This window comes from Pomacea canaliculata, linkage group LG4 (genome assembly GCF_003073045.1).
Source record: "Pomacea canaliculata isolate SZHN2017 linkage group LG4, ASM307304v1, whole genome shotgun sequence".
In the NCBI taxonomy this organism is placed as follows: Eukaryota; Metazoa; Mollusca; class Gastropoda; order Architaenioglossa; family Ampullariidae; genus Pomacea; species Pomacea canaliculata.
In genome coordinates this window covers 4,954,367-4,979,689 of record NC_037593.1, presented here as the reverse complement: position 1 = coordinate 4,979,689, position 25,323 = coordinate 4,954,367, and the positions used below count along the sequence as shown (strand labels likewise).

Genomic DNA, 25,323 nt, shown 5'->3' with positions numbered 1-25,323 from the left:
CGCATGCGTCCATATAAGGAAGTTTCCGACCCTTTGTGTCGTCTAGAAAAGAGCTTGTATCATAGCTTGGGCCTTCTAAGGGTTTTGACTCAGCCTTTGTTTGAAAATTCATGTCATGACCTTTCGACCGATATACGATGTGACACAGTTGCCCACGTGGCGAGGTGTGTTGCTATGTCTCAAACATTCTCTATTCTCGCTAATTCTGCGCTCGGGAAAAGTAAATAGGATAGAAGTAGATGTTTTCATTGACAAAATAGACATATTTCTAGATTATTCTATGAAAAACCACTTGGCGAGTGAATAGAAACAAAATATGAACTTTGACAGTATGAAGTAATCTGAAAATGGCCAAAATGTAAAATTTTTGACAATTTTTCGACCGGTGTCTGGCCTTAATTAATTAATGCTATCTCGACGGCTACTACATATTAACCATAACTCAACTCACGAATCGTGACATTTGATTAGTGATATCCAGATACTGTGACATTCATAAATCACCACCGACAGCAACAGTGACAACGAAGACATCAAACGTGCCAGCGGCCGCACGAAGTAGCGTTTACCTGCGCGCCTTCTCCCCAGCACAGCTTCCGCTACGTGGCTACGTCGTGCTCTACCCACTGGACCGCCACCTCCACCAAGTCGCTAAACGGAGGACCAAGTGCCACGTACCATCACGTGCAGCTATTTTCGTTCACGGAGGCAACGCCTACCATAATGGGTTTTCTTGTATGTGTCAGTACGAAACAAGTCGAAGAGTTCTGGATGTGGTCTTTGAAGCAGCAGCGCGCGTGCAAGACGGTCGCACATCACACAGTGGGGAGGGGGGCTCCGTCAAGCGGGGGCCGAGGGGAAAGGGATGGGTGGGTGGAGTGAGCCTCGGTTCTATAGCGAGTTTAGCAGCGAGGACAAAACTGGCAGTAAAACAAGCAGATCTAAGGACGATCAATGAAGGATAAAGGTGGAGTCTTTCTCTTTTTTCCCCGTGAAGGGTTCTTAACCCACGCCGATGTTCCGGCTCTTCACCTGAAGAAAAAACTGTAGAACAAAATAATGAAGAGCGGAAACGCGCGCAATTATCGACGAGTTACAAGAGTAGCTACCATAGCTACAAAACACACGGGCGAACACGAGAGACGCGGCGAGACATACGAGAACAAAAAACCCATTCGCCAATTTGTCCAATGTTAGCAGCAGCCATGGATACCCATACGTAAACAGCCTTTTGTTACTGTGCGGTGCTGAAAAAAAACGAAAATTGAAATTATCTTTGTAGAGAATATGTACTGCTGCGAACGCTTTTGTCAGCAAAACTACAGAGGTATCGGTGTGTGCGTGTGTTTGTTAAGTTGCGTGCATTTGTGTGGGTGTGTGTGTGCGCGCGTGGCTGTAATTAGCACATAGTGGCGTACGCACAGCCCTCCTTGTCAGGTGATAATTCTTTTCTTTCTTTCAGATTCATTCCTTTCTGTAACACACGTTACTATCATCAACAATTCTTTTCATTCTTTTGCCACCTGGGAAAAAATTATTCTTTCTTTTCTGAAAGGGTAGTGTATGGCTCCTGTACGACAAAAAAGACCCAAAACTACCCGTCACAGGTCAACAGTCGCGTGCAGAATCACATGCTCTCGTTCATCCCCACCGGCGGTGAGAATCTCTTGTTGTCATTAAGCGGCCTTGTCCTCACCTTCCTCTTATTGCTATTGCCCCTGGCTGCACGGATTTCTCCGTCAGCACTCTATGTGGGACGGAAAAAACAGCCATCCTTGAAAAATATCGAGAATACATTCTCGTTCCTGGCAGCAACAACCAGATTAAACTGTGGCCAGGACAAGAGGCAAAAGGTTATTAAGGTCAATATTGCTCAGGGTACAAAAATAGAAAACTGTCTTGGACGCACAGCTGTCCCATTCGTCTAGCCACTAGCAGGCCTCTGCAAATCCATTGCAAACAGGTTAGGACTGGAATTAAAAAGTTTTGAATATTGGAATTGGCATTTAGGCCTTTTCGTAACACCTAAGCTTCCCAGCTTGACTCTGTTGGACAGACTTTAGTATCGAGAATCTTCAGGCAACTATAGAAACACATATTATGAAATATCAAAGAGCTGTGTCAAACTGAGAACACACTCGTGTTGAAAACAATCTCTCACCGATATAGAGAAGCAGAAACGGACGCCGGCTGAGGGTTTTGGAAACGAAGAAATTCTTTTTGCCTACAGCCTTGTGGTTAAGATTCACTCACCATATCTGAGGATTGATGCTCATCAGGACTTTTTGGCAATGGTTTTCTGAAAACGTGATGGCAGCAGAGGAAACGGTACCGACAATAATTCATCAAAAAACCCAAGCTTTTCATGACAAGGAACCGGGACAATAATGTGTATGTCGGATCGCGCTGCATGAACTTTGACATATATGGTAGTTAGTAGTGACACAAAAGAATTAAATATTTGTTGCCTTCCTGCGTCGTTACTTATATCAGAGGAATGTTCTGCAGAGGATCTAGTTTTGCTCACGCATGCTTCGCATTTTTGCATTTGCTTGCTTTGCATCTCTGCGGCTTCCTGTCACATCAGAAGTCATGAAAGCCATATACTTTAAAACCTTTAGACATTCATCAACGGGCATTGTCTCTCGATGAAACATCTGGGTCAGTGACCCCTTTTATTCCTGATAGAGTTACGTCTGAAAAAAGATCCCTGCGCATTAGCTGGTGGTGCAACCGTATCAGCCAACCAAACAAAGATCGACTTTCTAAGCCATCTTTTTCTTAACCGATTAAACCCGCATCTCTTTTTCTTCTGTGAAGCTTGCGATCAATCTCGCACTATGGAGGAGGAAGGAGGTTGGTGTCTTAAGCCGAGCCAGCAACTACGGCTATATCACGGGAAGGCAGCAAGCCCTGTAAACAGATGGCACATGCAGAGAAAGAACAGCAACCCTCACTGAATCGGTGACAGGCGGTAACCTGCGCCACCTGACCGCCTCGAACTGTGGAAATCAAACGCTTCTACTCGTCGGAAAGACCTAGAACAGTCGAGATCAGGTTAGACAGGTAAAACTTTTAACTCGTGTCGCTTGACTATTCATGACAAACTTTTTTTTTATTTCTAATTTCACAAAATTTCTTACAGCAACTTTGTTTCTTGGGAATTTTGGGGCTGGGAATGCCTTGTAATGCTTCATATCGTAAATCTGTCAATACTAATATTAATGGAAACGTAAACAATACGTTAAAAAAACTTTCCTTATGATCTCAGTTTTTGGGAAATGAAAAACAAAAGCTTCACCATAAATGTCCTTGCAGGTAGAGGGATCAAGTACTGATAAGTGGATCTCAAGAGTGTGAACCAGTATTTTTCTGTGCTAACGGCACACTGTAAAGGTCGGCAGCAGCTATCTACTGCCATTAAAGAAGTCGACTTCACATTCGCTACAATAATTTGAACAGTTACTAACAGAATCCACTAGCACACCTCACTAAAGACTAGACCTTCTTTATCTCGTATCCCAATGTTGCGGCTTTGTTACTACAGAATGAGATCGATAGCGGTGCAAGGACAGTAACTTTCAATAGTTGCATAACAGGCTATGTACTGCTCTTACCTCCCCTACACTAGCTCCGAATGAGCTACAAAGCGTGATCAGAAGGCGAATTTAATTAACTTTTCCACAAACGATTCCATTTTTGGAAGTGTTACTTTTTTTTACGCACTGAAAATGTGCATGTCTGAGTTTCCTTGTAAAGTCCGCACTCGTTCAAAATTTAAGAGTTAGAAGTATACATTCGTGAATAGTTCCGGGTATTTGTGGACGCGTTGTAAAGCGTGTGTGAAAGAGAAAGTTCCTGTAAAAGTCGGGGTCAGCGGGTCGCCAGTACTTAAGCAGTTGAAGTCCTCGATCCCCTGACAAAGACCACGAAATACAATTAATTTTCTTGAAAAACGACAAACACTAGTGACCTCCCGCCGCTCGTATGTCGAGGGTTTCTCCGTGCGAGCCAGCGAGTACCTTGGGCTGTGCCAGGGCCGTAGCCTCCTTGAACACAGGCTCCTGACAAGAGGCCCGATTATTAAGGTCAAAGAAAAGTATAATCATGTAGCCATACAAATAGGTCTTTTGAGATAAACACGGGAAAGCAGATTACGTCTCCATCACGTACTGAAGTTACCCCAATAAGCTGGAGGCTCTTTTTATGGCTAACCCACACCTAAACTGAGAAGCCTTCTCTTTCCCGTGAAGCACTGATTTACATCCGTTTCATCTTTACAGATAGCGTTATCTATTATATCTCTCTTTCCTTCATCTATTATTTTTTACATTTGTATGGTCAGAACTTTAAAGATCGAGAACTTTAAAGAGTTATTTTGTGGAAAAGCAAGATGCTTGAAAACGTCGACAGGAAGTAAAGAAGAGAGACGACCCGATGTAACAAACTCAGTCACCTCCAGTCTTGTCTGTTGGAGAATAGTGTTCATTTGTTTATGCACTACAGTAGCTGGATAACCACAATGAAATGTATCTAAACTCGAAAACGGAAGAAAAGACTACGAACAGAGATGAACGAATAAATAACTAAATTGATGGCTGAAGTTAATGGAAAACAAGTCAAAATATACGAAATCTGTTCATTGTTTTTATCCTTACTCAAGCTTCGGTTCCAATCATCTTAATTTAGGAGAACTGGATTCTTACCTTTCGAGTTGCAAACTGCAACTCACTCACCTGAATCTTCCGACGGTATGCTGCTCGCTTCGGCTGTAACCACTGGCGCAGAGTGGACGATGACACCAACAGATCCTCTTCCTCTGCCCCGATGATGCCGTCTGCCGCGTGACCCCCGACCCCTCCCACCTCTTCGCCGTTCCTTTGGGGCTCGCCAGACTTGATCCCTCAACGGCTGGTGCACTTCGCTTCCTAGGTAGAACTGCTCGCTGCCCACCTCCATCGGCAGCTTCACATTCTCCTCGACTGCCAGGGACCTGCGATGTTGGGTGGAGCTGTCTTTTTTCGAGGTCTTGCGTTCTTTATAGGGTTTCGGCGCCCTGGACGACTTCGTCATCATGGTCGTGGCGTTTTTTTCGATGTGCATCTTTCTATCGTGTTCCACGGCGCTGATTGTGGTTGCATCTGTTTCCTCCGGCCTGTGTTTGGCGCGGGGATGGGATGGTGGAGGTTTCATAGTGCCGCCGGTCGCGACTTCTTCATGCTTTCTCCTCTTGCGCTCCACTACCTCTTTACTTCGCTTTTTGAAAAGCGGGTGTCTGTTGGTCCCGCCCCTTCGAGACTTCTTAATCTTCTCCTCGTTCTTGTGGCGTCTGTCTACCGTAGGCAGGTCTGCGAAGGAGATAGGTAAAGTCTGTCGCGACCTCTTCGGATAGTTTTTGCGATCACGAGACGACGGCGGCGCCCGCTCGTGCAACAAGCCTCTACCCGCCCCTCTACCTGCCCCTCTACCTGCCCCTCTACCCGCCCCTCTACCAGCCCCTCTACCCACCCCTCTACCCGCCGATCCTCTACCTGCCAATCGAGTTGGGGTTTCAGTTTTTGCAGGCACCTCTTTCTGCTTCATTCTCCGACCGTCGTCAACGACATCTCGAACTCTGTCTTCGTTGCGAGGGTACGGAAGAGTAGCGTCGCTGTCGTAGCCTTCAGATTCGTTGGTATCTTCAGGCCCAGACAGGTCTTCCGTCTGGTCTACCAGAACTTCGCATTCCACAACCTGCACTACTCCACCGGCTTCGCCGAGCTCCTGTGAATCCTCTTGAAGGACGGATTCTAAGACGACGTCTGTATCATTGCCCACTTCGGAAACTACATGTTCTCCCAGGGGCTGCGCTATCAGAACAAGGTCCTCCCCAATCTTGCCTTCGTCCGAAGGGTCCTCACAATCGATGACCGTTTCCGCAGGCATGATGGGACAGTCCGGCTCGGCAGCCACCTCGAAGATCTCATCGGTGTCGTGGGCGGTTTCCTCGCCAGTGGCAGCATCGTCGAGATCCGGCTCATAGCGGATTGACGGGATGCCGTTCTCGAACAGATCAATGGACTCCAGGTCGATATCCTTAAACTCGGCATGCCGGAAGTCGTTCTCGCTGCCGTCCGACACGCTTCGGAAGTAGCCATGGCGCCGTGAGGGCGGTGGCTTGGGGACCACCGTTTGCCGTTGCGTGGTAACAGGGCTGACGAAAATAATGCCAGCGACGGGCAGGTGACTCTGGTGCGACAACGAATCGCTTGGCCTGGGGTAGCTGTGCTGAATGGCCGCCCTGTCGTCGGGCCACTCTTGGATAACCTGGTGGAGGCGAATGGCAGGCGGGGGTCGGGCGGATGTGTGGGAGTCCTGGCAGCATCCCGAGATTGAAACATCGTCCTGACCTTGGCGGCCCCCGTTGCTGTAGTAGTGGTTCTGCATGACCTGAAGGTCACTCTCCACCTCCACCTTCTCCTCACGGTGTGGCAGCACAAAGCTGGGTGACGTCTTCTCGATGCAGTAATGACGCAGCCGCCATCGCATCCGTTCGTCTCGCTTCTGCTGCCTCCCACCGTCATGGTGGCCATCTCTTGCCCAGGGATGGTGATGTCCAGCTGTGCGCACAAGGACGGGTTCTGAAGATCGCTTATCAATCGTGCCGCCATGCTCGTGTCCTGGTAGGGTGTGGTGGCACCGGGAAGTGGCCAGGGTTCGTGAATTGTCTTTGCCTCACCGCTACCTGTTGGATTGTGGCCATGGGAGGGCCACGATGGGGCTTCAGTCGCCAGTAGACAAGATTCTTTCTCGTTGCTGTCTTCAATCTTTTCCAAGACAAGGCCATTCTTTGACTCCATCACAACTACCTCCTCCTGCGCGACAGAATGTGACATATGAAGATGAAGGGCCTGGGAGGAAGCTGCGGAAGGTGCGGAAGTCTTAACTTCCTGCGTTACTTTATACACACAAGACGATTTGCTCGACTTTGTGGTATCTTTTGCTATTTTCAGCAGTATACTCGGCTCGCCTGCAATATTGCGCGTTACCGTGGAGACAGAAAACATAGGTGCTTCTTGTGGAGTTAGAGTTTTCACTCTTGCCGAGCTATGAGACAATACTACATCGCTAACATCTGATACACAGCCTCTAGAATCTTGAGAAGAATTCGCATCAGTAACTGTCTCACGGTTTATGCAATGTAAATGGCTTTCGTTGGTGTCTGCAGTGACTGCAACAAGTCGTGAATCAGCAGCTGGATTTTCAGGAAACGTCGTGGCTAAAGGATGAGGCAGGGGCTCTGCAGCAGGAAAGCTGGGGTGTTCACGCAGGTTGACATTGGCAGCAGGGTAGGGCTGGAACGAGTGTAATGTTTCCCCAGCGTGTAATTGTTCTGGAGGGTTGACTACGTCAAACTTAGCACTTTTATCCTGAGGTACACTGCCAGTGCGGACGGTTTTTAAAGAACTGTGAGAAGAAGCAGTTGCAGCACATGGAATAGGAGATTTACTATCCTCGGAAGAATCCGCGAAAGATGGCGTTACATTAGTCTGACCACCCTCTTTCTCCACAGTAGTCACATGATTCTCTTGATTGTAATCAAATATTGCTTGAGGACGACTCTCCCAGCCATCTTCACATGGTTCCCCAGAATGAGAGTCCCCGGGCCGAACTTTATTGCTTGGATTAGAGACGTGACCGTTTACATGAGAAGGTCTAGTGGTTAAGGACACTTTTGGGTCGTTAGCAGCTGGGTTTGGTTGTAAGGCACTATGTGACAAATTAGCACTCGCTGACAAAGCAGTAGACGATACGACCGCATTACCGGGTGTCATGATGTTTTTGAGATGTTTTCGAAGCTTCTCTATGGATCCCGTCTCTATGACACACTGCCGTTTTGGCTGGGATGAAGGGGCGAAGCCTGGAAGCTCGTCGCCACATTTATTGGTCAAAAACATAAAGTCTTTACTCTGTCCGTTAGGAAAACTTTGACGAGGCACATTAAGCAAGAAAGCCGGATCGTGGTCCCCGGACCGGTATGTTTTGTCGGCACCACACTTCGTACCCACACCGGAATTGGTGTAAGAATACAATACTTCCTTTGGCAGAAATTCAGCAGTATGGGGATTGTCCCGGTCACCGTCGTACCGAGTAAAAGCACCACCGCCGCCAGACGATGCCAACATCTCACTCAACGGCGAGATTTTTTCTCGCCTTCTTATCGTCGCATCGCCAGTCTTCTGATTCTCCTTCATTCCGTTTCGCCCGTTGACGTCCAGGGACATGTGAGACTCTGACGGAATCACGAGGCTCAGGTCAGAGGTAGCCTTGACCCTGCGGGCTATTGATGGCGTCCCGAGCACGCGGCGGGGAGAAAGCCTTCTTAGAAGAACGACTGGCTTTCTCCTCAACACTTCTGTCAGTTCTGGAGACACGCAGGTTTCTGGCACGGCCTCACCATTCTCAGCAAACTCAGAGGCGTACGTCAGACAAGGCCCAGAAGCCGCCTCATCGGATTCTCCTTGACTAAAACTTTGGTTATAGGATGTCCTCTCGCACCGTTCTTCTTCCACGAAGGTCTCCTTACGGGAGCGCAAGGTTTCCCCGCGGTCCTCCACAACTCGCAGCAGGGTAATGTTTTCGGGCACCAGTTCCGGAAGAGACAGACTTCCGTCATCGTCATCGTCTTCGTCGTTGCCGTCGATTCCTGCTTTCAACTCGTCGGGGTCCTCTCGCTCCAGCCTGGGCATGGGCGACAAGGACACGACACCGACAGAGGCATCAGTGGCAACTGCGGTTAAATCTGTCGTCAGCTCCACCTGTTCCGTGACCAGACTGACAACGCTGCCTTTCTGAGCCCCCTTTTGTCCCTCTCCACCCGCATCCTGCCCCTCCTCCGGACTCCAGAGGTACAACCTGTTCTCAGAAGGGCTGTGCGGGGCGGGAATCTTAAAGGGTTGCGTTGGCCTGGCGAGAGGCCCCAAGCCAGGCGGCGGGTAGCTACTAGGCGCAGCGTCTTCTGTCACCATGTTACTGTGCATGATGCTGTGTCCGTCTTTGGCAGAACAGGCTGCCTCGCCCTTGACGTTTCTCGGCACCACCCCTTCTCGTCGCTTGTCTCCTTTGGCTTCTTAGTGTTCGCATGAAACGCTTCCGCGGCGACAGCCATTGCCACCTTGTCACGCGCAGCAGCCACGAGTCATCACTGGTGGAGACTGTCTATGTGGCCGCTCTACCCAGCTCCGCGAAGCTTCTAGGAAACATTGAAGTGCTTCCTGAAACAGCACATACTCATTCATTACTGTCGGTTATAAAACAAATGCAGGAAATAAATTAGGAAGCAAGTATTTTTTAAACATAATGCCGCTTTAAAAATACTTTCAAACAAACCAGTTATAAATATTATGAACGTACTTTATGTAACCTACTTTTTTCGATGTTGGTCTTAGACACAAGTTTCCCACCCCTCCGATATCCAGATAAAATAGGTTTGTGGCACTGAAAAAGCTCGCTCAGTCACAGCAGTAGAAGAGCATTATTAAAGTCGCGGAGCACGCGTCAACATGTTCAGTCCGCAAAAACATGTGCCGTCAACAGCGGATCTCTGTCACTCATCCATCTCTTCTGTTGCCGCGAACGCCTACGACTCATTATGCGCCTGCCCCCTGTACTGACAACGTAAACAATGGCATGCCCAACTGTGTCGCAACGAATGTCAGGGTTAATGTCCAATCAGTCACACACATCATAGAGCACAGCCAGCCCAGTGAGTCCTAACAGCAAAACAACCACTGACAGCCACTTCACGTTGCAAGATATTCGTCATTCACTTTCGCTTATCACTTTTGTATTTTTGTCCTTCTTAACACCAGTAAACAACGGGAGGCTAAAATGCATACTAGATAAAGAATGTTTTATCTAGTCTCGACCCTCCGCTGCAACGAATACTATTAAGTGAATGGTTATTGCTCAGTTAACCCTTTAGATGTCGTGCCAGCTATTAAGTGCCCGCCATGTGTAACGTGGGCATATGACCTCTCAAGATTGGATGATCAATCGAACAAAGCAGGCATTATTGTTTTCTGAATAACATTTCGAAATTTACATACACGTTTTTGCGCGGCAAAGTGATAAGCCGAATGCTGGTCGTGTCACTTCTCTACTTACTTTTATTACACGTCAGTGAGCAAGTGGATCAAGGAAACTTCCCCTGCCCAGAGTCACGACACTCCTTTGTTAAGACTTGCACTCATGCCGACAAGTCGCGACCTAAACTTACTCGTAGTAAAAGGCTGCTGGAAAATCTCATAAGACCGTTACATGAGATGGCGACCACGTTGAACTGCTATCTGGATTTGGACAATGGGATCTGTCATGTGCTGACTTTGTGAAGATAGTGCTGGTTCTCGCGTTATCGAAGGCACTGCGAGATAACGATAAGATCGACAACACAAACAAGGAAGGAGCGACAGGAAAAGGAAGGAAGTTCTTTGAGGACAACGCCGGTTTGCTTAAATTGTGGCGATGATGTAGCGAAAGATGGGGCTTTAGTTTTATTTCCTGCTTTCTCTTCCTCTACTCTGCTCGTGTGCGCGCGCGCGTGTGTGTGCGAACGCGCGCTTATTCAAATTCAAACCAAATGAACGTTTAAAATGTCTGCCTTTATTTAGACCTTTTCTCCGCTTGAGTGTTTAATTGTTCTTTAGGCAGTAAGTCATTCACAAGTGCGGTGAACGAAGCGCACAAATCTCAAAGCAGAAATAATTCCGAAAAGAAAAGCAGGTGCAACATGCCTTCTAGGAATGCGAAGGATGTCTACGCGGGGTGTTATATCGAGGCGGGAAGGGGAAGATGGGGTGGAGGAATCTAGTTCCTTGAAGAAACAACAAATGTCGTTCCCGCGTTTGTTTCATGGACAAAGACACCCTCGCTGTTTTATGATTGTGTGACACTAAGGCGATCATGATGACTAAAGCCATCATCAGAAAGACGTATTTCAAACGATGGCATGCAAACTCTGGACACAAAGGGAAAGGCATTCTCGACCAAAGCTCGTAAAGTGACTTCCCAGCAACTATATCATTGCAACAGGTGTTTTCGATGTGCAATAAAAAAAAAAAACAATAAGCTAAAAAAACTCGGCGCTCACATAGGTTAGCTCAGTTACACAGGGATAGAAAATTACAGGAGGGAAAGAAAAACCGACAGAGAAGCAAGCTGTATAGTTCTCTCTCATTCACACACACACACACAAACACAAGTACTCTTCTACTGCAATTAGCACAATGACAATAAGTAGTCTCCTGTAAGCCTATGGAAGGAGAAACAGAAAATCACAAATAAGCCTTCCCAATGATTTAACAAAGCGGATATGTCAAACTATGTGCTCTTGAAAGACCAGGTTATTTTCTCCTTATACGTCAAAGGAAATAAACATAACGTCGTTTGGCCAACTGTCTTATCGATGGAAACCTGACAGATGTCCACTAGATTTTTAGTCGCTAACTGACTGAGGTACAGTGCTCCGCCCTAAACCTTTTGGTTCTTTGCTCTTCCCTTTGGCCATAACGTCCAGGTTAAAAGATATTTTACTTGTCACAGTGAACCATGCAGTCTTAACTCTAAACGTCAGCAGGCAACAAGAACGCGAAATTTAAGACCCTTTTAAAATATCCAATTTAAAATAATCTCAGTAATAAACTAATACTTTTTAAAGCTCTAACCTTGTACAATGCTCCATGGCAACGTATTTTATATTTTATTCTAAAAACATCTAACGAAGCTCTTTCATGGTTTGGAAATGAACAAAATTTTTAACGAATCCGACGCGAGTTGATGTATCTGTGTGTATTATTACTTATTACATCTGTTAATGTAATCGACACCATAAAGTCTGGCTTTCTATCATTAGACCCTGTGATGTTAAAGCGTATCGTTAATCCAACAGAAATACACTTCAAAGCATCCGTAAAAAGCAAATACGCTGGCTGTGCAGTAGAGCAAAACGCGACATAAAGTCACATGATATCCACACAACAATTAGCTGACTATGTGACCGTGTGGAGGTCAGAAAATACATTTTAGTGCAATATGCTGCTTTCTGTTCTTGTACTACAATAAACTCTTCAAACTTCAACGTGCAAACTGTTACTCAGTTTCTTTGACGACAAATTACATTTTCATTATCAGAGAAATACGAATCTATGGTAACCTATAGCTGCTGGTTAAATGTCAAGCAAGCTGCTTTCACCCTAATTAAAACCTATTGGCAACCACTGGTTGCCGAGTCACGTTCGGCGTCTCACCTGTTCTGTTACCGTGTTAGTGACCTCAAGCCGGTGACACACGATCTCGTGATAACGTGTTTCTCAACGTTTTTCCTACAACGTTTTTCCTCTATTCTAGTAGCGTGACGTCAATTTCTAATGGGACCTGTCAAATGACGTCAAATTTGATTTCCTAGTAAGAACAAGAATGACGTCATACGACGTAATCTTCCTATCTTAATTATTTTCGTCAGTCCCGTGACGTGTAGTACAGACTCCTACATCACAAACCGATGGAACCTCTAGGAGAGAAACAGCGATGAGAGAGAAGATAATGATGAAAATGGGAGCTGGAAAAAAAATCCCTTTGACAAGTCGATGTAAGGTTCGCGAACAAAACAAAAAAAAAAAAAAAAGAGGGGAAAGAATGAACTGCAGTAAAGAGTGTAGAATTTCTTCAGGATGAAAGGTTTCTATTTATTTTGTATTTGCTTATTTATTTATTGTTGTCACTGTTCTGTTTGGTATCTATGAGCAACTGCGCTCTACAGTGTAAACATTTTATTACAGATCTCTTGTCAAATTCAACTTTTTCCGCTCGCAGTCTACCCTTGAACTCACTTTTCCTTCTTTTATGTCTGTTTATGTATCTAGCCGGCTGCTTGCTAATATTTTTGGTCTGTGTCAGCATGTGTGTCATACACATTCTGTATCTGTTTGAATATGTTTTGAGTATTTTGTATTTCAAAAATATTTGTAAAGCGCACCGTTATATCAATCTCCATTATTATTAAGCGAGAACATCTGCCCAGGATTCAGCTCCAAGAAACGCTAATAGTAAACATGAATGGATGTGAGTGTACTTTAATCAATGCAATGTGCACCTAATCAACTTGTCCGTCTGCTGTCTGCACGAGGTGTTTAAGTATTAGCTTATTCTCCCTCCCACCTGAATAGATAAATGCCCGTGTGTCTGCAGCTGTGATCGCCTTCAATACACCCAAGTCCACGGTGTTAATTTCCCATTGTGACGAGTACAGCCTTGCTACAAATCTGTAGTTGAGGTCGTCGAGTTCAGTGCTTTCAGAATATAAAATTTACAACGCTGTGTCCAAATATGCTTGCATCAAGGTCGGAGATAAAAATAATGATACCCACCCACAAAGCTGCATAACCCCACGCCCCACCACACCACACACACATAAAAACACGTCTTGTCTCGATTAAACAAAGTTAATTTTGTATTGGTACTATCTCTGAGGTTTGCCTTACTGTGGAGCCATGGCTATGGTTCGCTGGAATAAAGCTCGGCGCTAATTATGACGTTGATAATTTCTGCAGCTCAAGAACAAGCTTGTCTGTGCATACCTGTTGTTCAAATCCTAGTACAATTATTCAGCTAGCTCCCCACATACAACAAATTGTAAGTCCGCGAGTACATATCTGGGGACGGTACAAGGAAAAGGAAGAAAAGGCTTGGGATGAAGCAAACAGACTTGCCACTTCACTGACGGAAGTTTTAATCTTATGGCAGGCGCACCAGACCTTTAATCTACGATGAACAGGACACAAGCCACGGGACGATCAGCTGACATTTTGAAAGTGTTCATCATGCTAGTTCCATCATCAATGTCCACTGCCATACAGTTACACATCAGGTGAGGTTATGTGTGACTGACCTGCTCTTGGTTCTCTGCTTGGAGACTCCAAAAATATAACTTTACAAAATTACAAGGCAGACCAATGAACTCTGGGCTGATAACCACTTTTCCGACAGGGCATGTTGCCTGGAGTATCCGTCACTCGATACTTTTTCTGCCCCCCAAAAAGAAAAGGTTCAATAAATAACAGACACATAATTATACGTGTATTATATCTCTGGTAAGGCAATGCTTCGTTCCAGCGTGAATGCCTTTAAAATGAAATTATGTCGTAACCTTTTATCTCACTTATACCTGTGTCGAGGGTAGTACAGATTAGTAATAGCTTTTGTGTTTTCTTTTCTGTACAAAAAAGTACACAAAAATTTTATTAGATGAACTAGTGCTACGGAAATTTATACGGAAACAGAGATGCTGCCCACACCAGGAACTGACACTGTTTGTACACAAAACTGCGAGTAATATGGTTATAGACCACACAAACAGCCTTCATAATTTAACTTCTATAATTATTAGCATGACATGGCGAGGTAATTTAAGAAATTGTATAAGTATATAGGATCAATTCTTCGGAAATAAGCTCCACTTTAGCGTGTAGTCTACAAAACTCAAATTGCTTCTCATTCCATGCAAACATAAGACCTAGGTTTAAACTCGTTCAGGTCTAGCATTATGTCTCTTCCTTGTTTCACGTTACGTCCTTAGCTGTTCGCTAGCTCCCTGCCCTGCTGTCTGATCTCAATGAGTCCCCAGTACTTTTGAATACTAGCCCCATACAAAACAACTCATCAGTGACGATCACACGTTTGTGATGGCCGTACCCATGTACCCGAAACAGGAACGAAGCAAATCGTAATACTAGAGTTAGCGAGGCAAGAGGAAATACCCTTTCTTCAAAGATGGCTGCATACGAGGCTGCATTATCCGCCAACAAACGGAGCTTTGCCTGGGCCGCCTGCAGTTCGCCTCTATGTCGCGCAGGTTCTCAATCTGAAAATAAAATAAAGTAGCTCACAGAAAGATGATTCTAATGCAAGTCTTGCATGAAGGAAATAAAATGTATGCTATTGATCACATTACAGCGTTAATAGTCATCGCAAAAATCTCCTTCACCTCTTTTTCACTTTCTTCCTCCCTGCATCGCCGTGATATGGCCTTAGCTGGCACGGCGTAAAACACAAACAAACAATCTCTCTTTCTTCAACAATAAACGCTCTTTCTCACACACACATATATATCTATCATACGTTGTGTGCTTGTATGTGCTTTTGTGCATGTGTGTGTGGTGAATTTGTTTTCACGCATGATTAAATCAGAGTTGCTTTAGAACTGTCACAGAAACATGATCTTCTGAGGATTATACAATATGTTCTCAAATTACGTAATTAATATAAAATAAAGAAAACAAAAAACATACCCCTACCTAAACTAGCTGTTACTTGATCACTTCGAATGTGAACACATTAGAAACAAGAGCCACATTGTGGCAATTTCAGAACGACCGTATGGCCATTATCATAGCCACGTTCATCTGAACCCTCCTATCCATTTACAGCTTTTAAAAGTCAACGTACACGAATGAGAAACAGAGAGAGCATATGTATTTATATTTTAATATGAGTATGATCAATAATGTACATAGTGCTGCTGTTATCTCCGCTGGCATTGAGAATCTCAGAGAACAGCGTCAATTATTGACGAAGGGGAGTTTCTCACAGGGAAAATATTTTTAACATAAGTTGAGCAACCTGTTATAAACATCACCACAGTTGGGTAAGCCTGTGGGTAGGTACGTGTCATTGTTCACTGTTAATGTCGAGCGAAGAAAGTGAAAGTGGATAACAACGCACGCTTTTTGTTGACAACTTACATCACAAACACCATCAGCATTAGGAACTCCGTGAGACTGTTTTTTATTTTTTCCTGCAGCGTGACTACTTAGAGTGGCCATTTATTACTATTTTACATACATCCATGCAGTTTCAACTAATTGCCTGGAAGAGATTGTCGGAATCAAAATAGTAGAAGGCGGACACATTTGCAGGGACAGTAAAAGAGGAATGTCCGTTACGAACAAATATTTTAATACCATCTCTACATACCTTGGAGGGAGGTTAATGTACTCAACTTCAGAGATCAAAGCTCCCTCCGAGCCTGTAATTTTAAAACTCTTCCCACTCACCCAGTATGTGGGTAAAAGATTTTGTCAGGGAAAGTAAAAAGTGGCGCAGAAGGAGAGGCTTATGATCCATCTTTAACGAGTGGAGTTGACACGGTGGACCACTCGTAGTTATCTCCTTACGGCCACTTTAATATAAACCTCTTTACATTTATCATATATATTAAAAAAACCTGTTTCTGTTTTCAACAAAAAGAGACATAACACATGGCAGCATCTGTAGCATGGCTGATGCAATCTGCCACGTGAAAAGCTCCACGCGGTAATAGTTTTTTCCTTTATCCCTCATGACTCATAGACCACGGCCATCGCGGAGAAGATATTTCTCTTTTTAACAGCGATAATACTGTCAAAAACACAGTACAAATGGCGCCAAGTATTTTGAAATCTCCAAATAAACCTAGTGCTACTAAGTCCAGATTTTCACTGTTAACGACCACCTACTTTTAGATGGCAGGCTGAAATTCTGAAAAGAACCATGATGCACAAGGATATATGATAAATAGTATCAGTATCAGATAGCACGGAAAGAAAGGCTAAGGTTCAGCTTTTGACACAAAGCACCAAACATTCTGAACTGGCTCTCTACTGCATGCTGTATTGTATATTATCTGTCGCACTGCGTGATGAACGTAATTCACTTGACACCTCGTCACCACATAATATATCAGACAGGCCTCGGGGCTTCGAACTAAATCAAAGCTTAAGAGATAACTTTTTTGCACCCATAATCTAATCCGATCATTGACAAGACAAAAGCAACACAAATGCACCCACTGAACCACTTCGTTTACGCGTCTCCAAAGTGACGATGTCGGAAATGCAAGACGTTTCTGGTGCCACATGCAACCTCTGCCTCTGCCAGGAACTTGCGACTGTCGTCTGCAGGAGGATGTTCACATTTTGTTGCACTAACATGGACTGCAGTACATACGGGCACTGTGCATCTCAAAGATCTGTTAGGCAGAGCGAGCGAGAGGACCAGCTGCGGGGCACTGCTGCACAGCGGAACGTCAGCATCAAGTGGAGCGCTGCAAGGACAAGCGGAAGAGACAGCTCAAGCAGGCTAGCATCCCCACTCCAGCTGCGCTTGATGCAGCAAGCATCGGACAGAGACGGTTGATTGCAGCTCGCAGTGTCAAAGGGCAGCTGCACAACCGAGACCATAGCATTCTAGGCGAAACAGCTACGCCAAATAAATGTATATATTATAAATAAGTTCAGTACAAATAATTGGCTCTGGTGGATTCCTATACCCGTGGACCATCTGTCGAAACTTTCTGCGCGGCCAAATGTTGCCGACTGAGCTGCAGTAACCAAAATAAAGTTTCAGAGGGGTTCTGGTTAATGATCACGTCCTGTCCGTAAAATCATTGTTCTTATCATCGATCCGCATGTATTGCATACCGGCCTATCCATAGTCCATTACTGGCTAGACTGAAAATTTGTGAGAGTTTCATCATTTTAGAGTTCATAATATGTGCATTAAAACTCTACCTGTTTATTCATAACAGTTGTGCTTTCAAAATGCAACAATATTAATTGTATTTATGCCTAAATCATATAAACTCTTAAAAAATATATATTCATACTTAACGTGTGTATGATTTGATAGATCTTTGGAACTTGCGCAGTTATTTAGCACTGTATTTTTATACATACCTATGGAAGCATCTGAAGTCGTTTTCAGAGCTTCTATGAGAATATAAATTTGGCAAGCTTAAAAAGAAATGTTTTAGAGTGATAACTGTTGATGCTTTTTGTGTATTTCATGGTAGAAGAGCTGAAGAACTTGCAGACCAACTGAAAAAGAATATAGTTGAAGAATATTAAATTTCATATGTTTCACTACCTTAGTATTACAATTGTTTGCTGTTCTGTTTCCAAAACACCATGTGCTTTACATCTCAGTAAGTATTTAACAATGCTTTATAAATGCATCATATTATAACTGCATACTATTCCCTTCTTAAATATCAAGACATTTTCTCAAATATAAACAGTCCAGTACAAATATTTTCTTTTAAAATGCTCACTTTGTGAGAAGTTTAGGTCTGGTCAGATAGATTTTTATAATAATTTGATCATAAAGGTTATTATAATAATAATTATGAACATTTATATAGCACTTTTCCATTAGACACAAATGGAACTTAAGTCATATAAGACTACTGTTTTACTGTATATAATCTATAAATGCTACATCCCTACAGATTTTAGCATCTAAGGCATCAAACTGCATTTTCAATTATGTGGCTACAGACTGATATATAATCAATGTCCATTATGTCAAAATTTATATTTTACTCCTGCCTGAGTCTGTTTTATGTGTATAATGCAGCCTTGTTTTTTTCCTGCAATCCCTTAATATCTCAAAGTTCTGGATCTGTCTCAGAATAATAAAGGATTATTAAAGTGTGAGAATAGTTTAAACCAATTTGCCAGTCTTCTATTCCATAAAAGTATAATTTACTTCCATTAACACTGGGGTTGAGCCTGTCTGTTGTGGGAAAGCCAGTGTTCAAATAAACATGGTACCAGGACAAGGATCCAGTCCACCAAAATCCACCATTTTTGTACAATGTAATGCATAATAGTATTTTACAATATATATATATTACCATATCATGTGTATGCGATCAATCTTGGTCATGATCCTGCGTGTCATAAGTTCCCATTGTTAGTGTTATAATATAAAATAATGATAAAATTTCATTTTTTTCAGGACATGCCCATTTCTCTTTTGGCAGGAAGTTTTAGGAAAAATTGCCTTATTTCTAAGGTGTTAATTTATGCGCACAAGATAGCATTTGACATGGTGCAAACTTAAGTGGATCATACCAGAGTCTTACTCCTTAAAAAAAGGAAGTCACTTTTGTACTCGTACATACTTAAAGTACATTGTGAAACACAATTGTGAGCAGTCATAGCTTACAAATCATCTAGCAGGCAAATCAAGTGGGTGAACATATAGGCATGCAAGGCAATTAAGTGTCACAGGCCCATGACCTATTTCAATTATCAGCTAGGGGTATTGTTTCCTGATAGCGTGCTGTCTGAATATTTGGATATAACCCCACTTGTTTCTTGTAAATATGTTTGCCATTTTGAATTACTGTGTGAGGAAATCCATGTCAATTTTATGGTAACAGGAAAAATTGTGGAAACAAAGGCCCGTGAAGAAAGATTGCAATGATTCTTTTGACTCATCTATGGTGATAAGAAAAGATGTAATCGGTGCACTTGTTACTGAAATTGTAGCTGCAAATATTTGCTGCTTTTAAAAAGTATGATTCCATCGAAACCTTTTGATACAGAATTTGTTAATGAACCTAAGAAAATGAAGACTGAATAATTACCCAGTAAAAATACAGAGAAAAGAAACTGTGTTTAGGGTAAATTATATCCCAAATGAAGCAGACTGAGATGAAGAATGCCTAAAAAAGAATGAATTACAGTAAATGTCACTAAGTGATCAGTACAAAATGGGAAGATTTTAATACGTAGAGCATGGCAAAATCGTAATGAGAAATGTTTCTCCATTTAACCATTCAATAATTCTTCAATTACTATTCTGCCCTAATATCTAAGCACAAAATGTATGTGCATATGTACATATTTGTACATACAAAAGTATTATTTGGATCTTCATCATTACAATTCATGAATGCATAAGAAGAAATAAAGTAAACATGTGAGAAAGTGCATGCACATGCATTCACAAACATGTATGTATACAATATTGTTGTTGTTCAATGCCATGTCAGCAGCAAAGGCCATATAATGGCAACACACATATACATGCTTGTGTGCATACTAACATATACATACACTGATATTTAAAAATAGTGTGTACATATTCATAAACATACACAAACATACATAGGCTTGTTATTCCTTCAGCAGAATGAACTAGCAACTCTGAAAAAAGACAAGTTTAAAAGTGGTTAAATGATCCACAAGGTATGCATATTATACAACCTGCCTCACATCTCTCTATATCTTACTTATATACTTTTTCATACACATGCATGCAAGGTAAGCGGCACCTGCTAATACACAGACTAAAGCAGAAAAAATGGCATGTCATTCAGATTTGTGAATACATTTCTTTCTTTGGCCTAGACTCTGAATCTATTTAATTACTCATTTGTGTGCAACTAAATTTCAATTCTGAATGAGCACCATGACTCAGACCAAAGCCCCAGCAAGCAAAAGGGATTAATGGTTTAATTACCACTTCCAAGAATGCATGAGTTATATTTGTATAACAATATAAATGATATTTGAAACATCCAGCAAATGAATAACTGAAGACCCAATAAAAACAAACAAAACAACAAAAACACTCCTTTTGGAAATGTCAATAATCTCAGGATATTCGATGCAATCGCGCGCATTATCTAAACCAAGCAAACTAGACTGCGCCAGGCATACGCTCTGATGGTAGCATTCCACAAAAGTGCCAGGGTAAAACAGGTTCTAAGTTACAAATTTCTGAGTTAATCGGTTCACCGTCGTTCGTCACAGGGAGGTATCGAAACGGGGACCAGCTGACCCTGATCACGAGAGTATTTTAGGTGTCAGACGAGTCTCCACGTGACAAGTTAATTCAATAAATATTATCATTCTCGTGTACAGAACATCAGGCGCACTTCCTGTAAATATCTTTCAGTCATTTTCATTCAATTCAAGCCTGTTTTTTTCCAATTTGTACGTAGAGATCTGCTTGATTTGAAGCAACTAAGCTGAAGTTCAGATCGAGGTCTGCTTTACTGCACGATGTGCCAAAACATGTGTGAAGCAGAAGAATGAAAAACGAGATGAAACAATCTACAACATGCTTTCAACACCGCTTATCCGAAAACAAAGACAATGAAAAATATCACTTACCTGGTGTAGGCTTTGATTAGTTGTTGCTGGGCCTGTTGATGCATCGATCGCCTTTCGCTGTGTTTCGGTCATGTAGCAGACGTCGAGATGATGGTGTAACTCGGTGTTGATACTATTATCATTAACACAGAAAACATCCAGTATCAACCGTTTGCACGCTGCCTCCTTCTAAACCTTGATACGTTTCCCCACGAATTAATACCGCAGGATTCGAGTTTTCTACGCAGGATCAACACAAAATGTCAACAATAGCAACACTCATGCAAAAATCAGAAGCAGACGACACTAACTCCGCGGAGCAGCCAAGCACGGGACTTGCGCAGTTTGAGTATAAACGCCGTTTAAGATGTCACTGGTTGGCGAAAGTATCGTACTTATAATGCAGACTGGTAGATCATCATGTAGGTTATTATCTACAGCAGAGACTTGATGTGCATGTACTGTCACACCACACAGCGTGCGCTAATAATATCGCGCAGCACTCCGCCGCACGCGCACTTACCAAGCTGTCTACCCCCTCCTGCACTATCAACTGAAACACGTTCCGCACTGTGATTGGTTGTTGTAATAATAGCTGCCGCCATGGCTGGCAGGCTACAACCGTCGAGTTATTTTATACCGATTTTTTTTTTAGTTGTAGTGGAAACTAAAGATTCTATGTCATGTGTCAGGAAAGAAAGGCGTGCGTACGCCATGTCAGTTTACCGATAATCTTTCTGGCCAGCTGCCAAACGCAGATAAACAAGCAGGACGATATAAAGGGACTTTGGCCATCGTTCAACGAAGGAAGTTCAGTGAGCGCTGTCTGGTGTTCGTACTATGTTTCGTTTGTAGACTACTACCACCATCACCACCACATCGCATGCATTTTCGGTCATTGATTTTCTTTTCTCACTGCCAAATTATGTTTGCTAGTGCGGAGTCCTTGTCGGGTGTTCTGGGAGTGGGACTAGACTGTTGTTACCAACTGCAACTAATTTTCGTTCGACATTTCCACGATTCGCTCGCTTCAAAAATGAATCATCTGGACATTGCTCGATCCTTAGCGCTGGGAGTGTTGTATCCGATGTGGACTATACCTGCTTTTGTTGTTTGTTTTAATGTTTAGCTCACGTTACTATTTTGCGTCTGTAGCACAAAGCAGGACTGCAGTGGCTCCTCGCTATTGTGCGCCATGTTTGGAGAAGCAGTACGAAGGCTCTTGTATGTTAGACCAGACTGTGCAATAATTTATCATTGTTTATCTCATGGCTATCATCGCTTGACATCCTGTCAACCGCATTATAAATCGTTATTATCAGAACTGATTTTAAAAGGGTCTGCTAGTATTATGTGTGCGTATTTGAATTGTAGATGTGTTTTTCGATTATAAAAATATTTTAGGGCTTTATGGTATTTAAAATATGTGCTAATATTTGATGCTGTGCCAGAAGTTTATTTGAAAATATCTCCTTTCTTTAATCAAAAAAAAAACAAAAAACAAAAACAATATTTTTAATGTATATTTCAAGTATGATGAAGAACTCTGGCAGTGAGCACTTTTCAGCACTTTTGAATTTTCCATAGTCACTGTGTAGAAAACTTTTTTTTCCTGTCTGTGTAGGAAACTTTTTTCAAGTTAAAACTCAGACTGCAGGAGACAAGAGTGACAGTATGCTATTTTCAACTATTTCAGTGCATCGATGCTTCTTCTGGTTGATAAACTAATGATGGTGACATTGTAGCTTAATAGTCAAAGAGAAGGTAAGACTGAAAAAGACAAGTCTATTCAGTTTTTGTCTGTCTACATGTGTGTGTACCGTCAGGAAACAAGTTAGGGGAAGAGTAAGTTTAGTTATTTCTATATTGGAGGAGTTTAAAAGTGCGATTAGAGTCTGTGATAACTACATAAACCAGTCAGTTTTGAGAAATCTTTTGCTGGGATTTTCATAAGGAACCGGAGCTTGGGAGCTTAAAAATTTGTCAGCTGGGAAATGACGACGGTGTGTGTGTGCATGCTTATATTCCCGCGCCGTCGAAAACATGCGCGCGCACACACGCACACATGCACACATAGAGATGTATAGTATTAAAAAAATAATATATATATTAAGGAAAGCTTTGAATCAAAATTTCCATAGCTACATGCGTTGCAAGTGTGATAACAATATTAGAGGAGAACAAAATGCAGCGGTACTCACGACAACCGGCAGATACGGTGACGAGAAACTGGGGCGACGGTAGGGGTGCGTTGGAGGTAGAATCTTCCTCAACAAAAATCGTGCTCTGACTGTCCTCGGTTCTGAACGCGCTCAGTTGTGCTCCTGTCGCTCACTGCAATTACTCTTTTGGACATGGCTGTGCTCAGCGCGACCCAGATAGCGCGACAAGAAAGTAATAACAATCGGATATCCATTTATCTGAAGGACTTGGCACTTTGTGAAGAGTCCAGGTCTGTCAAAAGGTGGCAAACCGCAAATACGGCCTGCTTTATCCGAATCGATAGAGCTGTTCCTTGCTTTTACGCCGCTTTGAAAGCTTAGATTGTGAGTACCACAGCTACAGGGTGGAAAGGACCCCCTTTGAATGCGCTTCCACGTGTTTTTAGCAGTATTATGTTAAATCTGTGGGCAACGAGAAAATGTGTAGGTTTTTTTCGCATTTGTAAAGCAGGATGTAGGTCAAATGTATGGGCGAGCAAACATGTTTATGTGTGGGGGTACGGCCCATTTTAACCTCTCACCCCTTAGTTGCTTGAGTCTTGGACGGGGGGGGGGGGTTGTTTACCTGCTGGATGTTTTGCAAACAAAAACTTATATTCGTTGTTGTTTCAGTGTAAACACATTACACGCGCGCGCGCACACACACACACAGTTTCAGTCAGTGGCCGCAGGGCCTGCTGCTTTTCCGTACTATTGCTTTAGTTGGTTGCTCGGCGTAAATAAGAAAAACAAAACCAATCTTTGTAGGGGCAGCAACTTTGGATCAGTCACAAAGTGCATACCTCTGTTCGTACCTGTACGCCCTGAGATTTGTTGTCGTTAGCTTTAAAAGGAGGCAGGCGTGTACCAACAGACATGTGACCTCGAGAATCCGAGAGCCACTGACTTTCACGCGTCGATGGAGGTGTGCATGGTGAGAGGAATCCCCGTGTATCAAAATGACTTTACAGGCCACTGATCCCGCGATCAACTTTATATAAACACAATGACTCAGGCAACCCACTCAAGATCAATGGCTACGGGCCTGTAGGGGAGCGCATAGCAGCAGGTTAACAGAAATATTACGATTGGTGATTTGCATGAAAGCAAAATGTTTGCATTTAAAAAAAGTTATTTTTTAAAAGAACGTAACGTGTTTACAGTTGACATGGCCACCAGCAAGAGGTAGAGAGCCCCTGCTTCTCCTGTGCACTTTTCTACTCTTGACGTTTCCTAGGTCTTTGTTCAGCGTGAAAATACATTTTCTAGTCACCTTCTCAGAAAGTCATTCCCATGATTCCCGTTACAAAAAAGGCGTGCATTATGGGTGAGATTGTCCTCCGCTTTTGGATTTGGCATGAACAAGATGTCGAAACGACGCCACTACGTGAGGACGCTGGACGGTGACCACAAAACATTTACTGTGTATAATAAAGCTTTTCGTGAAATTTGTCTTGTCTGTATGACATGAGAAGTTTCAGATTAACTTATATTTGTCGATGGCCTACAATCAGCTAATTTTTGGCACAGAGTTGTGTCACACTAAGGTGGATTGCGTTTTCGATGAGATGAAAGTCGAAACCGTTAAACGTTGCACGAGTAATGGACTACACAAAGATCATTTCCTAGTCCTCTATCTTCTTCACCTCACCCAACTCCTTCTCACAAATACAGACACACCAAAACACGTATTCGCTGTTAAAATATGTGCACATCGTTTGTCGACGCCATGATGACGAACCCTGACACCAACGTCCTTGCCGGGCATATCTGGTCTGTCAGCTAATGTCTACTGTAAGTTGTTTACGGAACTGGACACTTTTCTTTTCCCGGCTCTGTGTGGGTGTGTGCGAGCTCTCGTGTATGTGCGTGTTTAAAGGGCATAAAACCTCAGAAGCTAAACTCTTTCCGAGGGCAAAACCCGAGACACCCTATGCGGTTCACTTGTGTTCCGTGATTCAACGCTTGTCTAAAGTCGAAACTTGCTCAGGCATGTCCTAATGAAGCTGGTTCGTTTTATGACTGCAGATCATATCACATGTCAGCTCCTAGATTAATTGACCCAAGGTCGAAAGGAAAGAGGACTAAAGTGCTTTTTGAATAATTCCTACAGATAACAAGGTTGACAATTCATTCATCCCTTTCCAGGATTTTCTTCTCCGTAT

The 25,323-nt window shown here is 43.1% G+C and overlaps 1 protein-coding gene across 1 annotated transcript in view; it reads right to left on the bottom strand.

Moving 5' to 3' along the window:
- LOC112562865 overlaps window positions 1–6,667 on the bottom strand; it is a 45,461-nt gene extending 38,794 nt beyond the window's left edge. The window contains exon 1 of the mRNA XM_025236436.1: window positions 4,737–6,667. Within this exon, the coding sequence (XP_025092221.1) occupies window positions 4,737–6,528 (1,792 nt within the window). The 5' untranslated portion in view covers window positions 6,529–6,667. The remainder of the gene's footprint in view (window positions 1–4,736) is intronic.
- Between the last annotated feature and the right edge of the window lie 18,656 nt (window positions 6,668–25,323).